Source organism: Monopterus albus, unplaced genomic scaffold, assembly GCF_001952655.1.
Source record: "Monopterus albus unplaced genomic scaffold, M_albus_1.0 scaffold123.1, whole genome shotgun sequence".
Lineage (NCBI taxonomy): Eukaryota > Metazoa > Chordata > Actinopteri > Synbranchiformes > Synbranchidae > Monopterus > Monopterus albus.
In genome coordinates this window covers 730,176-748,148 of record NW_018128003.1, presented here as the reverse complement: position 1 = coordinate 748,148, position 17,973 = coordinate 730,176, and the positions used below count along the sequence as shown (strand labels likewise).

The 17,973-nt window shown below is 40.9% G+C and overlaps 1 protein-coding gene across 2 annotated transcripts in view; it reads right to left on the bottom strand.

Annotated features, from left to right (window-relative positions):
* LOC109967010 (protein kinase C-binding protein NELL1) overlaps nt 1-17,973 on the bottom strand; it is a 273,478-nt gene that overhangs the window by 183,606 nt on the left and 71,899 nt on the right. For both annotated transcript variants that reach the window (XM_020612322.1, XM_020612323.1), the window contains exon 7: nt 2,472-2,568. In XM_020612322.1, coding sequence (XP_020467978.1) covers nt 2,472-2,568 — 97 coding nt within the window. The remainder of the gene's footprint in view (nt 1-2,471; nt 2,569-17,973) is intronic.

Here is a 17,973-nt window from a genome sequence, read left to right as displayed (position 1 = left end):
CAATGATGGTAAGATGATGTTATGGGGTAGGACTAGATAAGTCTAACTTCTTCCTACTCCGTTCAAGCATGTATTAGGTATAAGCAAATTGATAATGCATTTGTGGATATGTGTGAAATTATGTGTGTTGACATATTGACTGTCGTTACATGTTTGAAAGAATAAATCAAATACAAATACAAAATAAGGCCCCTGCACAGTATGCCTAGCCACTGTTTGCCAAGAAACAGATACAGAACACAACTCCCTGTTAAACTACAGCTTGTCCGTTGTATACAAATTAAACATACTGACTGTACGAGATAGAAGGTTTTAGCTTTAAAGTTGCTGGTAGGTGTGGTTTTTTTTTTTTTTTTACTTTCTGAGAGACAAGCTAGCTGTGTTTTTCCAGTCTTTATGCTAAGCTAAGCTCATTTAAAGTTGAGAGAAAGACTAGAGTACCTTTTTTTCTTACTGAAAAGTAAACTGCTCAAAAAATTAAGGGAACACTTGCTCATCACACTATAACACCAAGTCAGTTAAACTTCAGGGCTATTAATCTGTCCGTTTAGGAAGCACAAGTGATTGTGAATCTGTTTCACCTGCTTTAGTGCAGATGAAAATGACAACAGGTGCAGTGGAGAGGCAAAAGCAAGACAACCCATGAGGATGGCATGAAGGCCCGATTTCCTCTAGTATGACCTGTGCTCATAGCCTAGCGCCGTGTAGCTTGACTGGCATTCACCAGAGAATACCAGAATTGGTAGGTCTGCCACTGGCAGGCCGTTCTCTTCACAGATGAGAGCAGGTTCACACTGAGCACATGTGAAAGGCGTGAAAAAGTCTGGAGACGCCATAGTCAACATTATGCTGCCTCTAACATCATCGGGCCGTGGTGGGCCAGTAATGGCCTGGGGAGGCCACACAGACCTCCATGTCCCTGACTACTGTGAGAGACCAGAATGAAATCCTCAGAGCAACTGTCAGACCTTATGCTGGTGCAGTGGGCCCTGGGTTCATGTGGCCACAGTGTGTAGGCAGTTCCTGGATGATGAAGATATATGCCATTGGCTGGCCCTCACATTCCCCTGACCTAAATCCAATTGAACACCTATGGGACATTATGTATCGGTGCATCCGATGCCACCAAGTACCACCACAGACTGTGCTCCCTGATGCCCTGATCCAGGTCTTGGAGGAGATCCCTCACAACAACCTCCACGAACTCATCAGGAGCATGCCCAGACATTGTCAGGAGTGCATACAGGCACACAGGGGCCACAAGCCCTTCTGAGTCACACTATGCGCTGCCATGATGAAATTCACATTACTTGGGTGATCCTGTGATTTCAGTTTTTCACTTTTTTTTCAGTGTGATTTTAAATATGGCCTTCCATGGGTTGATGATTTTGGTTTCCACTAACCAATATGTCATTTTGTTTTGAACAAATTATGTTCATTAGTAAAGGTTTACAACTTGACTGATTCATTCATCTAGATCCGAGGAGTGATATAAGTGTTCCCTTAATTTTTATGAGCAGAGTATATTCCTAACTTTCTTTTATTTGTTGGTGTGATACTATTCAACTGCGGTACCTTATATTCTCTCTCTGTGGAGAGACTTACCAAAAAGTCAGTTACTAAATTTGTATAACAAAAAATACAATTATTGGCTCATAAATATGCATGAAAAGGAGATAATTAGATTACCGCTAAAAAAACAAAGTATCTCTAAATGGTGCTGACAGTGAGTAACAAGTCCTTGACTCAAGGTCTTACAAATGCATCTGTCAGCCAACATGCCAATTTATCCTGTTGTAAATGTGATGGGAGAAACTACTCATTCCTTCTGTCACTTCACATAAGCCTTTTGATCGCTCCCTGCATATAGAGGATAGACAGACTCAAAGAACTGAGCCAGCTGCGGGTGGGGAACTGGATGATGGAGCTGCCTTTTAAGACCAAAGCTTTCCTCTAGAAGACGAAGCTCCTTGAAATCCTGGTGCAAGTGGGATGAAGGAAGAGGAGGAAAGCTGGGCTGATGTGCAGTAGTGATGGTGTCAAAGCATGGAGGGGGGTGGATAATAAACAACAATAAGGTCTGGTGGCTAATCAATATGTGAGGCAGAGCCCATTCAGTGCATCTCGGGTGGGCAGAAGAAGTGGGAATATCAAGAGGCTGCGCATGTCTTGATGAAACCCCACCATGTCTCTTTCCTGCTGTGAGTACATGCAATGTTGTAATGGGCTTGGGAATCAAGTATTTCAAAAGAACATGCTGAGCATTTTGTGGCTCCTCTGCAAGCCCTCAGTATTTCTTTCTTTTATCTTCCACTTGGCTCTCTTACCCCCACACAGGGCGCAGCAAATCTGGCCAATTACAGTAATCTTGTATGGGAAGCACACACTCAGGTATGTGAATGAAGTGTATGCCTGAGTTTATGTGGGTGGGTGTGCACACATGCATGTACGCATTTTCAGTAGATTCTTACCTTGAACAGGCCATGCTTGTGACTGTGCTGGCCTAGCCACACACCACTGCCTGGGGTGAGCTCCATCTGAGGAGGGTCTATCACCCGCTCATAAATCCTGCCAACAACAAATCAGAAGAGAATGTTTGGTTATGATAATGACACAAACACATTTCTCTTTTGTTCTGGCTAGGCAGGAACACTGATCCAATACAGCTGAATACCAGAATAAATCCAACACACTGTGTGCATGTTCAAGATTTCCCTCCCTCCCTTCTTCCGTCTCCCTTCATAAAAAGTAGAGTGCGTAGAGTGTAGAGGCTGCTCTCCTCAAGCATGACAGTCAGTCTCGCCCCACAGCTCTCTAACACGGGATTGATATCTGGACTTCGGATGTAGGCTGGATTAACTGCCCAACTCCTGACACAGACACAAACAGGCTTTGGCATTATCAAGGCAAACATCCTCAGCGTCGTTCAGCAGCATTTTTCCCACGCTGAGGTGGGTTTAACGATCCGATGAGCCTCTGTGAGGATGTCAGGGAACAATTTGTCAGGTTTTGCCCTCCTCTTCACACTAGGAGCCTATGTAGAGAGACACTCAGAGCAGCAAGCTGCTTTCTCTCTTTGTCTCTATTTCAGTTTCACTGAAAGGGCACTGCAGTAATTTAGTACTCTTTTTGATCTCTGTGACAGAAGAATTGCAACTAAAGTAATAGTCCCTATGTTGAGGAATCATCAAAGTGAAGAGGAGATACATCTTATTAGTGAGTAGAGGACAGAAAGTGAAATGTGTGAGCTAGAAAGGTCAGCAGCTGAGCAACCGATTGGCCTTATATGACTGTAAAAATCCCCTGCATAGAAATCACAGTCATTTGTATGCTGTTAGCTGTACTTTAAGTTCTATTAAGCAGTATTTTTGTTATTCTGTTAATCTGCACTAGTAAGTGCAACTTTCAAAGGCTCTGTCAGCTTGTGGTTTTGAGTTGTCTGTACATACGCTTCACTGCTAATGACTTTTTCCAAAACCCCATAAGACCACAGGCAGTTTAAACAAGCTACTTTCAGTGCACAATGTAGAGGTAAGACATTTATCAAGAAAACAACACAGGGGTAAACCATGACTTTAATTGCTGTCAAAATTAACATTTGACATTTAGAGGAAAGAAGGTAGGCTCCTTTGCGATGCCCATTTTACTCTGCATCTGCTGCATGCCGAAGATACATGCACTAAATGTTTGCTAACATGGTAGCCATACGAGTTTGATAGATATATATATATTTTTTTTTCCATATATATTCGCATAAGCTCTACAACACACCAAAAATATGATCTGGATCCAATATTCTGGATTGAATGTTCAAATATTTAGGCCTCACAGAAGACTTGCTACTGTGAGACAACAAATGATGCTGCACACTTGCAAGTAAGATCAAATCCTAGCTGAAACTCTGCTGATTCACCATGGTGTCAGCAGATTTTACATTTCTTGGAATGTTCCTGAGCTACATCCCAAAAAAAAGGTTTGCATCCTTTGAATGTTGTCTAGTTTTAATCCTTTAACTTGCCATTTTAAAAGTCAAGTTTGTTCATTTAAAAATATGTGCATATGTTGGCCTGTACACATGTGTAAACACTCTAGTGTCTCAATGCTGTCTATGGTGTAGCTACCCAATTTCCACCTGCTGAGCTGCGAACTGTCACTGCAGTAGGAAATGCAGGAGGTTATATTCTATTTTGTCTCACCCCCAACCTTTATGTCTTTGCTTCCCTCACCTTCCCCCCCTTGACAGCAGCTCAGCAGCGAATGCTGAGAGTGGCAATGCTAATTAGAATAGCAATGTGCTCAGGGGCATATTTGCATGCTCTGACACCACCGGCTGCAGCCATCAACAGCTAATTATAGAGGACATATACCAGCTAACATACTGTATCGTGTGATTAACATTTCTCCTCTATCACTGTGGTGCAGGATTCAGTGAGTATTAGCTACAGTTTACAACCCAGAGAATAGAGGGGAATGTGAATAAATGCAATGAATGTGCTGAGCAATGTATGATGATAATCATAAAAAATGAATACTTGCATAACGGAGTGATATCTAACCATGCAGATAGCTATGGTCTAATTTGTCTGGGTTTTCAGGGCTCCAGCCCCGTACAATGAAGTTGTTTTTGTTGACGTTTGTAATCTGGGTAAACTGAACCTTTTAAAGTCATCATATAAAAGGTTCAGTTTAACTTCTTGTGTAATAATCATTCAATATGTTTACATATGGCAATAATCTCTCTTTTAAATATGATGTAGCACACAATCCAGTGTTATTGTTTATAATTTCTTCTCCCCGATATCTGTTTAGTGTTCTCTTTCCTATGGACATATTCTGCTAATGCAAACTGAACATTACCTACGGTACAGTAAATGCTAGTTCATATTTAAAGCATCCAACTGAGAAAATAATCTGTTTCTTTCAGCCAAGCTGAGATCTCTGATCCCAAAAATATTTTAGATAATCATGCAGTAAACTGCTTCAAAATACATGACCTCATGTTATAGCAGGTGTTTTGATGACAAAGGTAGAGTTTCCCTGATCATGTTTCTACCTGCAGTCATTGTTTTCACATTCCAGCAACAGAGTTCTCGTTAAACTTTCCCACCCTTCCTTAAACTTACAGTGGTGTGAAAACGTGTTTGCCCCCTTACTGATTTCTTATCTTTTTGCATGTTTGTCATACTGTAATGTTTCAGATCATCAAACAAATTTAAATATTAGTCAACGATAACACAAGTAAACACATCATGCAGTTTTTAAATGAAGGTTTTTATTATTAAGGGAAAACAAAATCCAAAACTACAAAGCCCTGTGTGAATAAGTGTTTGCCCCCTAAACCTAATAACTGGTTGGGCCACCCTTAGCAGCAACAACTGCAATCAAGCGTTTTCGATAACTTGCCATGAGTCTTTTACAGCGCTGTGGAGGAATTTTGGCCCACTCATCTTTGCAGAATTGTTGTAAGTCAGCCACATTGGAGGGTTTTCGGGCATGAACTGCCTTTTTAAGGTCATGCCACAGCATCTCAATTGGATTCAGGTCAGGACTTTGACTAGGCCACTCCAAAGTCTTCATTTTGTTTTTCTTCAGCCATTCAGAAGTGGACTTGCTGGTGTGCTTTGGATCATTGTCCTGCTGCAGAACCCAAGTTCGCTTCAGCTTGAGGTCACAAACGGATGGCCGGACATTCTCCTTCAGGATATTTTGGTACACAGCAGAATTCATGGTTCCATTTATCACAGCAAGTCTTCCAGGGCCTGAAGCAGCAAAACAGCCCCAGACCATCACACTACCACCACCATATTTTACTGTTGGTATGATGTTCTTTTTCTGAAATGCGGTGTTACTTTTACGCCACACATAATGGGACACACACCTTCCAAAAAGTTCAACTTTTGTCTCGTCTGTCCACAGAGTATTATCCCAAAAGTCTTGGGGATCATCAAGATGTTTTCTGGCAAAACTGAGACGAGCCTTTATGTTCTTTTTGCTCAGCAGTGGTTTTCGTCTTGGAACTCTGCCATGCAAACCATTTTTGCCCAGTCTCTTTCTTATGGTGGGGTCATGAACACTCACCTTAACTGAGGCAAGTGAGGCCTGCAGTTCTTTGGATGTTGTTGTGGGGTCTTTTGTGACCTCTTGGATGAGTTGTCGCTGCGCTCTTGGGGTAATTTTGGTCGGCCGGCCACTCCTGGGAAGGTTCTCCACTGTTCCATGTTTTCGCCATTTGTGGATAATGGCTCTCACTGTGGTTCGCTGCCGTCCCAAAGCTTTAGAAATGGCTTTATAACCTTTTCCGGACTGATAGAGCTCCATTATTGTCTTTCTCATTTGTTTTTGAATTTCTTTGGATCTCGGCATGATGTCTAGCTTTTGAGGATCTTTTGGTCTACTTCACTTTGTCAGGCAGGTCCTATTTAAGTGATTTCTTGATTGCGAACAGGTGTGGCAGTAATCAGGCCTGGGTGTGGCTAGAGAAATTGAACTCAGGGGCGATAAACCAGTGTTCTGACAGGGGGGCCAACACTTGTTCACACAGGGCTATATAGTTTTGGATTTTGTTTTCCCTTAATAATAAAAACCTTCATTTAAAAACTGCATGATGTGTTTACTTGTGTTATCTTTGACTAATATATAAATTTGTTTGACGATCTGAAACATTACAGTGTGACAAACATGCAAAAAGATAAGAAATCAGTAAGGGGGCAAACACTTTTTCACACCACTGTAAATGTATTTGTCATAAGCAAGTGGGACCAATTCAACTGTACTCACAATAAATGTATTTGTCATAAGCAATAATGTCTACAAACAAGACAAGATTCATTTTTGCATTTTTAATAGGCATGTTTCAATTCAGTCACAGTGAAGTGAAGATGAAAAGCTGCAGATAATTCAACAAGGTAAACATCTCCACCATGCCCATGTGCAGCATAAAAATCAATTTGTAGTTGCTCTTGGCATGATGGGGAAAAGCAAATTATTTACTGACATCTTTATTAACACAATATGAGATCATCCCTTGGCATCTATTGTGTATTACAAAGGGAATGGTAATCAGTTCTCTTGGACATGGAGTGGCTTGCAGGGATTACATAATACACTGGAGCCAGATGACGCAGACCCATCACTTCATCCATAACCAGTAAAATAGGACAGCACTGCTCCACTTTTACACTGCTCCTCTTAACCTTTATTAGTCTCTGTGTGTCTGTGGATGCGAGTGAGAGAGAGACCCACATCTCGATACAGAAAAGCCAGGCAGCTGTGGAGTGACTCGGCCATCATTCATTGTGAATGGTGAGGCTGAAGCAAAGAGAAAACCCTGAGATTGGGAAGGTGCTGCATTATGAACAGCTAGAGCGGTTGAAGCATTGCGAGGCGGAGACTGTATAAATCCACATCTTGCTACATAACACACATTTTGTTGACGGTCCACTTCAATAAGCTGTCAGGGTGCCTCGTTCCCACATATTTGCCCGAATGAACTGAATAAACTACATTTAATCTTGGGGAGTCAGGATTTCAGTGATATTGGCTGGCTGGTTCCTGAGCTCATCTTTAAGCTACTGATAAGAGCACATAAAAAGACTAAATGAACATTAAATAAAGCAACAATTGCTATTCAAAATGTGTCCATCTAACCTAATGATTACATTTCAGAAAATTCCAAAATAACTTTCATTTTCAAATGTGAAACAATGGTTAGATTTTTGACAGCCATCATGGCTTCCTTTCAAAAGAACAATCTCATTCACAGCCCTCATTATTTGTTCTGCCAATATCTGTCAACTACATAAATATCCAGACCACTTCCAATTTTCCACTAGTTGAGCTTGAGACATTTTCTGTCTTGTTGGTGTCTTTCATCTGCCACAGAATTATGAACTCACAAATCGAGAGTCAAGTGATTCAAAAGTACCCTTTTGAGTCACGTGCCTTAGTTTGGGCCAAAATTCTCAAAGCACTGTATTTTGACTCACACAGTCCACTTCAACACAAACGGGGCGTCATCAGAACTCTAAATCACAGGGCAGAGGAAGTGCCCACAACTGCAGAAGGGGCCAAGAAGGAGAAACTACACATCCAGAACTCCCTTAAGGCTTGTGGATACCCCAAGTGGGCCTTCATCAAAGCAAGGAAGAGGCCCAACACCAACAGGGAGAAACCAGAAACAAAAGGGGATAACACTGTCATCCCTTATGTGGCTGGTTTATCAGAGAAGTTAAAAAGGATCTTTCGCAACCACAATATCCCAGTAAACTTTAAATCAGGGAACACCCTGCGGCAGAGACTGGTCCACCCAAAGGACAAAACACCCAGACATAAACAGAGTGATGTGGTGTATGCAATTAAGCGTAGTCAGGAGTGTAACGACTTGTACATTGGTACTTGTACATTGTACACTGAAGGACAAAGGACATACTTTTGAGGACAGTGAAGTTCAGATCCTCTCCAGAGAACATCGCTGGTTTGAGAAAGGAGTTAAGGAAGCCATTTTTGTCCAAATAGAACACCCCTCACTAAATAGGGATGGTGGACTAAGATGCAACTTGTCATCCATCTACAACTCTGTTTTGAGATCTCTGCCCAAACATGCCCACCAGGACAATAGGCGTCGGTTGACAGGGGAGGATTCAAAGACAGGTAACGACTCTCACCGATACTGGGCTATAACAACTCAGTCATTAAGGGACATTGTTGGCCTTCAAAGGACTGAAACACCACCAAGGGGGATAAATATCTCTGGCTCAATGCCAGTTGGGCAAAGCTGATGAAGCCTCTTAGATGAGAGGTGAAACAACTTTTCAGTTTTTTCAGTTCACTGTATTAAATCTTTGCCAAAAGCACAAGTTGGGATATCACACACCTCTGAAAGTGGACAGGTGATTAATGGTTAGTGTTCTACTTTGCACAGGAAGCTGAATTGACTGTCCCACATGCTCTAACGGTTTGTGTAACTAAGATTTTGTTTTGATTGCAAATTAATTCAGTGTAGAACTGGCTTATGAAATTTAAAAAAAAAAGTTCAAATTCTTTTAGATGTAGTTGTTTTTAAATTTCATTATCTTTAAAAACTGATGTATTTAAGAACTAAAACTCAAAGGGCTAAAACTATTTAAAACCAGAACCAATCCTTAAAGGACTGATTTGAAAAAACTCACATTTGACAAAATTTAAAACATATGCATTTGCCAAGAGGCAAAGGGTAAAATGTTCGGTGAAAAATTTAGACTTTACGCTAATAAATAAATAAGATACTGTACCAGCAATAAATGTTTTGATAAAGCTCGTTAGGTTCAGGCTTAGCCAGACCTTTGTATTAGGTTATGTAAACACACAATGCCGCAGCTATTGAAGCCAAACCCTACTATATGTGCAAGACTAATACAAAGTTGACATACTGGTATACTGGTTTTCATCAGATTTGGTCCCCACTTCAACTGACTCTTCCCCTGAACCCCCTCACTATCTAAGCCTGAAACTGTGTTGAGCTGATAACAGATTTGCTCATGGGCTAATTAGATGTCATCAGTGGGCCCCTTTCTTTGTCTTCTAATAACTGTAAATGCAGCATTACTATTATTGTTGAATTTAGCATTTTTTGCAGGTTTTTAAAACTGAGTATTCATTAAAGTATTTATTTTTATTTCAATTGCCCTGTAAAAGCTAATCTATTTTTAATATGCTCTGTGAATTAGTTGACTTAGCTACTCTAACTCTACTAGTGTGCAACAGCACATATCAATTTAAACCAAGTTGTTAAGGAAGCATCAAAGTCCTGGTTAAATATAATGTAGAATGTCTTTACTTTTTCAGTACAACTGAAACCATCATTTCCTAACTTTAACCAAACAATGCTTTCCTCAAGATGTTTTGTAGCATAAACCTAAGATCCTGTAGGGTATAAGCCAAAAACACGGCACTTTGTGTTGCCTTCTTCATTTTCCTGTCCATAATCTGTGTAAGAATTAGGGCATATTTCCACCAAAACCTTCTTAGGAAAAGCAATACAAGCAGTGTATAAACAACTTTTGGAAGACTATTGAATGCACAAAGTTTTTTCCTTCTCTCTTATGTCATTATCTTTTCAGAGGATCTGAGTTCTGCTAAAGTCAAGATGTTCATCATAACACTCAGTCACAAAGTACAAGCATAGTTCAATCCAAAACACAATGTCATACATAGGATACAAATGTGGCCAGAAACAAGGTGAATTGTGAACAAAATGCACAAAAATTACCATGAGACAACTCTTCCTTTGTGAATACAAATTATGCCCTACTGATTTTGATGGGGCCATAATAATCGGTCTGACTTTCAGTTACAGTCCATTTGCTGAGACTGGACATGAATTCTGCCTCAATTATACGTGAATCTCTACTCGGCTGTAAAAACAGAGCTGCTGATCAGCACTTGCCTTATGCTAAAATGCTGTATTATAGAGTGTATGTTGTTGTGATTCCTCTAAAGTTTGTACCTCCAGTTACAATGACTGTAATAGACCTGAATCATGTGCACTACACAGGACATAACCTAGCTGAGTGAAATCTGTAGCTAGGGACTGCACGTCATCCATTTACAAATCAAAAATGCAACTCTATAACCTTCACGTTCGGTATTAGAAATGTTACTGAACAGACCAAAGGAGATATTAAATGCGCTTGGCATCACAAGGGAATGTTCTGCTGGTGGTTGCGGAGCGACACTATATGCTTCCCTAAGGAGCAATTGCATTTTCCACCTGTGACAAGGCGCCAGGGCTCAGTCCTCAATGGTGTAGAACAGGCCCAGTTTCTGGGCTTGGTACTGCAGCCAAGAAACATAAACACCATTACTGGTAACTGGAGCGTCATAGAAGGATTGATTACCATGTTATCCATCCCATGGGATTCTGGTCTCCGGGACACTGATCGTTTCCCGGTGGAACACACTGTGTTGCTGGAGTGAGAGAGTCAAGGAGTCTCTTGTCTTCATTTATTTGGTGGAGGATTGTTGTTATTCTTTCTAGGTCAGTGATCGTCTGTGTGGCTGATGCAACTTGGGCAATCAGTGAGTGAAGCACACAGAAATAACTGCGTTTACAGGGGAGCTGTATGGTAACTCCATGGGACAGATAACAAGGAAAAGCATTACAACATAAGTGCAAATAAATGTTGCGAATAATTAGAGTCCATCAGACAATGTGCATATACACACAAACATGCACATGTGAGCATCTCAGATACTGTTATTAAGTCTACAAGTCAATGTACCAAACAGAAGCCTAAAAAGCAGTGGACCTAAATTCAGGAACATTTTGTTTTTGTCTGTCCTTGTCTGCTTTTGTATGCAATTATGCAGTTCCTTGTCTTTATTTTTTAAGCACTTATTTGGAACAAATGTTACAGAAATACAGACACGCTTACTTAAATTGTTAACGCTGCATTTTTATATGCAAAATATGTAACATGTTAGAACAACATCCATTAGTGGCATGATCTTACAACAGGAGATCGATACAGTACATAAGGCTTTTCAATGAAAAGCCAATAGAACAACATCTATGCAGAGGCTACTGACAAGTATGTTTTTAATTGTTTAACATAACCAAGAGTTGGAGCTGTAGCAATACTCCTCAGCAGAGCTTAAACATTTACACTATTAATCCATAGGCTGAATGACAGATAATGCATCTGCTGATATTTAGATAATTGATTACCTGTCTGATAATAAACTGAATCCCTTTAGATTTTAGACAGTTTAGATTCTCAAACGGAAAAAGCAGTGACATCATGGCTTTAGGGAACTGTGATCAAGCTTTTTCAGCATTCTCTGAAGTTTCATAGAACAAACAAGTTTGGTATAATTTATCACAAGAGCTCATATACCAAAATTGTGCTTTAATTGTTTTGTAGTTTTTTTTTTAAGTTCACGAAATATAGTGAATCTGAATTGCCCGCAGGCATGGTTGTGAGCGTCGGTGTGTTTGTATCAGCCCTGTGACTGTCTGGCAACCTGTCCTGGGAGATATTTACTAAACCTGTCACACATTACTGTCAGGTGCACAAAATATTGCAAAACAATTTTTGAATTTTGCAGCACATTTACCGAAACCGATGATATAAATGACTGTGTGTTAATTTGAATACACAGGCATTTGTAAAGGGATATTGCCTGCAGGCTACTGTAACAAGGGTAGAAGAAGGTGCAAGATTACAGCAGCTGAACTTTAATATGGTTGAAGGAACCAACAAATGTATTTCAGAAGGGTAATCACGTAATCTTGCACCAGTCACATCATCTTGTATTTTGCTCAGCAATTGAAGCATGATGTGACCTGAGAGCATGTTAAAGTCCCTCACATTCTCCTCTGGAAAGCAAGAAGCTTTACAAGCATTCTGTCCTTGCTCACACATGCGCTTAGCTTTGACTAGGTCTCATACAACTCACAGCTGCCACACATTTTACACCTCCTTTCAGCCACAATTGAGGTGCTGAGAGTATCTGTATAAATTTCCAGTCTCTCGGGAACACCTTAAAATTCATATTGGATGGTCCCATACATGCAAATTCCTGTGGTGTCTCTTTTTAAAATTTTTCTTGGATGTAAAACTCCATTGACTCCTTAGTAAATATGATTATATGCAATATAATTGTTTAGCACCAAATAGAGCCGTCCCTGGTAGGCTACTGGTTAAGGCCGCTACGGCCCAGGTTTGAATCAGGGTTGTGTCAAGAAGGGTGTCCGGCATAAAACATGTGATCCGACTCGTCAGATTCGCTGTGGCGACCCCTAAATGGGAAAAGCCGAAAGTGAAATTCTTTCTAGCACCAAAAACAAGCCACAAAACCTTAGTAAATATCCCCCCAATCTGTTGACTCTTGTCCATTGTTAGCTGAGATAGACTCCAGCCCCCACCCTGGGACGTTCAAGGATAAAACTGGTATAGCTAATTGAAGGGAAGAAGTTCATGAAATAAAAATTAGCAGTGTGTTATTTGAAAAAAAGGCTCATTTTTTACTGTTTACTCAATCTGATGAACTATTCAATTAATTAATGATTAAATCCATAATTGTTAGAATAAGTGATGAACAAAATAATTGGTAGGTGCAGCCTCACTCCTAAGTGGCATGAAGTTGATAAATAGTGCTGTGGAAGTCAAATAATGTGCTGGGATTCTTTCTTACGTTCATATTTGCTTGTCTTTAGTGGAAGCTACTGTTTATTCAGGTAACTGCCATCACAGCTCTGCAGCATCTACTTTTTAAAGGGCATCTGTCAGTCTCTCTCATGCTTCTTTAGAGCTGCGAATGAATAAAACTGTACCAGTTTCACTAAAACTGGAGCTGTGCTACCCACAGTGGTTGAAAGATGCCAGCATTATGCTCTGAGATGGCAGGCTTGCAATTTGAGACAAAACTGACATTCAATGATATCTTCAGCTTGAGTAGTCTTCCAGCAAGCAGAAATGAAAGACCTAGAAACAGAATGGATGAGATATGGGCATGTGTTTTTTAAAACATCTTGGCAAAAGAAACCAAAAGCAGAAAAAAGTTAAGTTAACTGGAGCATCCGCACTGAAAAAAAAAGCCAAGAAACTATTGACTAAAACTAGAGCATATTCTAATAAGATGGCAGATGTATCATGTTTAATGGATACAATGACCCAAATTCCTTTACCACCAGTTTGGTGCAGGGGATAAGACTGGTTTTATCTATAGTATGTAGATAAAGATAGAGTCTAATCTGGCTTTGTCACCCAATTCCCAAAGAAACTGTATGTCTGCTTCCTCTTTGTCTCAGATATCAGTAATTACTTCACCTCGACAATGACCTTATCAGCTGATAGAAGTTCCTGTCCTTTTCTGATAAGACAGGACTACTGTAGCTGCAGATTTATACTGGGGGGAGTGTCAAAAGATGGAGAGAGGCTGGTATATTGTGCAAGTATCCATCTGTAAATATGTGTGTGTTCACTGCATCTCCTTAGCGTAGGAAGCTCCTCCTGTCCTCCTCTTCCCACTCCTCACTGCCACCAGGAGCCATAGCTGGGGCATCTGCCTGCAGGAGGTGGGTTGGACGCTGCTGAGCTTTACACAGAGAGGCTACAGTAATGACACACTCCGTCACAACTGACACAAAATAGCTGTGAATCTTAGACACAGGAATGCTGTCTTGTGGGGGACTATGGATGACTAACAGCTGCAAATCTGCTCCTCAAAGCAAAATCAAATAATTGAGCAGCAGGATGATGAAGGGTTAGGCAGGGCTAATGACAGGATTAGGCTGACACACTGTGCGACTCATGGATCACATCCAAGATGGGCAGATACATTGTCATAAAATAAGGGGGCACCTGCCACTGACAACCAGGTATAGTGTAAATAACTTGCTAATGCCATATAAGGAATATAATAAATAAATAATAAAAGAAAATTGAAGAAGTGGATTGAGACTGTATAAGATTTATATCCAGTGGCAATGATTAGTGCCAATGCAGAAAGCAGTGAACCTTTTAGAAAGCAAGCACAACTGCCTCTAATTCCCTAACCTAAACAATACCTTAAGCATATGTATGTGCAGACGGGAGTGTATAGTTTTACAGTTAAGAAAAATGATTACTTCAATAACTTAACACCCCTTGACAGTGGCACCTGCAGTCGTAGTTCTGTATACACCATGTATACATTTTATTTTGTAATTTTACTCAAGTTTTTGCCATATGTAGTGACATGTCATTATACAACAAAAATCAGTTACCAAGACTAAGTGAAGTGCCTTCTGAAAATCTACTAGAGGACGTGAATGCAGCACTAAGAACAATCCCTACTATGACCATCACCGAGACCAACAAGCTCATATACACCACAGCAACTGTCATCCTTGAGATGCTTGGCTATACGTTCAACATAGACCATAAGGAACAGTATCCTCCATGGAGAAGGAGGTTGGAGACCAAGATTAAGGCAGCAAGGAGAGAAGTTAGCCAGCTATCAGAATTGCAGAAAGGCGTGATGATGAAAGGGGTACCTAAGAAGTACACCACACTGTCCATACCTGAGGCCTTGGAGACTGAAGAGCTTATGGGAGAAGGAGGCATCACATAACAACAATGCCCAGTGGCTGGTGGACCTGAGAGCAGACCACAGAAACCTCTCTGCACAAGACCCAGTAACCATTACAATGGCAGACATTCAAGAGAGGGTCTCAAGTATGAAGAGCTGGACAGTACCAGACCCTGACATAATCCACGCCTACTGGTTAAAGAAGCTAACTTCACTCCATGAGTGGCTGGCGGGACAAATGAACCAGCTACTAATGGATGGAACCCACCCTGAGTGGTTAACTGAAGGCTGGACAGTCCTGATTCTGGGCCGAGGATTAGTGAGCATCAGAGCCACTATCCTGTATGAAACACGAAGATCCATGAATACATCAGGAAGATGGCCCTGAGTGATGATGTGCTTAGTGAATATCTCAGGCAGCAGAAACCAGAGGAACTAGGGAAGGAAGAGCAGGAACCCTCATGGAAGGACAAACCTCTGCACGGTACGTACCACCATCAAATAGTAGAAGTGGCTGATATAACAGATCCCAGGAACAACATCTGAGATCTCTGTCCAGAAGAGTGCAGTCCTAGGAACAGCTAAGATACTGCGCAGGACCCTCAAGCTCCCAGGCCTCTGGTAGAGGGCAGGTGCTTGAAGGAAGGAATACAAGATCGCCCCAAGGTGGGGGGCGAGTGGGGAATTTTTTATATACACACACACACACACACACACACACACACACATATATATATACACATACATACATACACACACACAGTTTCAAATCTATGCCCCTCAGAGCTACCTAATATGATATCACGCAGCCCTAGAGTGGTTCATCACATTTCTAGTCAATAACTCAAGCTCCCAGGCCTCTGGTAGAGGGCAGGTTTGGTGTGAGTGACAGCAGCCACACACTGACTGTACCTGCTGTCAATAATGCTTGTAATATCATCGGGACATGTACAGGTGTTTTTTTTTCCTTTTCATTTTTTTTTTTATGAGCTGGATTCATGTGTTATTTTGTGGGCTAATTATCGTCTGTGGGTTTAAGTGTCAGATCAGTGATTGTCAAGGACCAGCTGGAGTGCACCTCCTGAGCACAATGCTGGTCAATGTGTGGAAAGTTGCTATGGGAGGTGCTGATGCAGGACAGCTTATTAAACTCAAACTAAAGCAGTGCTGCTCAAGTCAGTGTGTGTGCTGCTGTCATTCACTCCAAGCTGTGCAGGGCTCACATTGTAACAAGAAAACATGGCAACAGTACACTGTTATAACGACAAAAAAAGCCTACAATTTGTGGCAGTAACATGAAAAATTTCACGTTTTAACATGAAAGTATCATAAAAATGAGACAAATTTCTCATTATAACAAGGTATTTAGCCAATTTATGCTGCTGTGTACTATGAAATGTAATCCACTGCCCCCAATCCTGTATTTAGTGACTTCTCATTTTGCTGCAGTGATGTAGATGTGTATTACAGGGTGTGAGTACTGTGTGTACTGTGACCACACTGTTGGGCTATGCTCTACAGGCCTGACACTTTAAACAAGAATGGGCAGTGAAACCTTTTCAATCCTGTGTCAATTTACTCTTTAATGTTGGGTATATCATATTTTATTAATGCTATAAGCACTGTTAAAAAATTACAGCAGAGACACTGGACCAGCTCTGCTGTAATTTTTTTTTTTTTTTTTTTAATGGAAGTTTCAAATTTCAAGCAGCTTCTAGATACATCTACATACACTGTGCAGAAAACCAAATATGCCAAAAGTCTCTCTTTGTAGCCGTCAATACACATTATCCAGGCCGTCCTGTGTTTCACAGTGTACCACGTGTATTGACCCTTCATTTCACTTAATCCACACTTGTGCAGAATGACCCAATTTATACACTCAACTGATAGAGTTGCATCCCCAAATCTGTCTCTCCATGATTCCTGGCTGACTTTTGTGCATGCTATGAATTAAAGGCAAAATGCCCAAAAAATAAAAATAAACAAGAGAATAAAATACTGGTGTGGTAAAAAGAAGCAAAATCCAAGCCATATGGTAGAGGTTTGTCTGTGCAGGCTCGCACAAAGAACACACTACAGAAAATCGATACCGAAAAAAAAAAAAAAAAAAAAAAACTTTGCCTGCACCGTTCATTGACATTTAAAATTTTCCTTCATTAAGTTCCTAGGGCAAAAAGAGTAATTATTCAAGAAGGCCTGTATGAGCTGCTGTACTGGAACTGCAGCCACCCATTGATCTAAAACTGGGTTCTTCTGCAGGAGTTGCTCCATTGATTAGAGACCCCAGGACCACATAATTTCCTCTGTGCTGTCAGTGAGCTTCTGTCCTGCGCGGCTGTGACAATACAGCCGCTCGGTCAAACAAAAGCGCTTCCTGGTCAGAGTTACCAACTGGATCTTGAAAAGAACAAGGGCAAAGGTGTCAAGGTTACAGACGGCATCATGTTGCATTATTAACTTGATCTAACTCATTATCATTCATTGTGCAGCGCCCTCCTCTTAGCTGGGGCGTCAGTGATTAGGTAATGAAGTAATGAATGCTTGCTGCTCTGCTGAGCGGCACTGGCACTGCCCTTCACAGGAAATTAAAATGTTACACCTGAATTGCTAATTTGGAGCAACACTTCTAGTTCTTCATGCATGGTTTAACTCTCCCCATGCATATCAATACATCTTATGACATATACATTTAAAAAAAGCTCTACACACGGAATAAAGAAGGCATCTGGAATATGACAGAAGAGAGTTGACAATGGACTGAAAGCAACAGTATTATTAGATGTAGTTTGGCTTTAACTTTATCATTATTAATCTAATGTTCTCTCCTAGTCTAGCAGTCTTGCTCTTACACTAATGATACTTTTGGTCAGACTGGTGAGCTGCTTAGCAGGTGAGGGCGGGGGGGGGGGGGGAAAGACC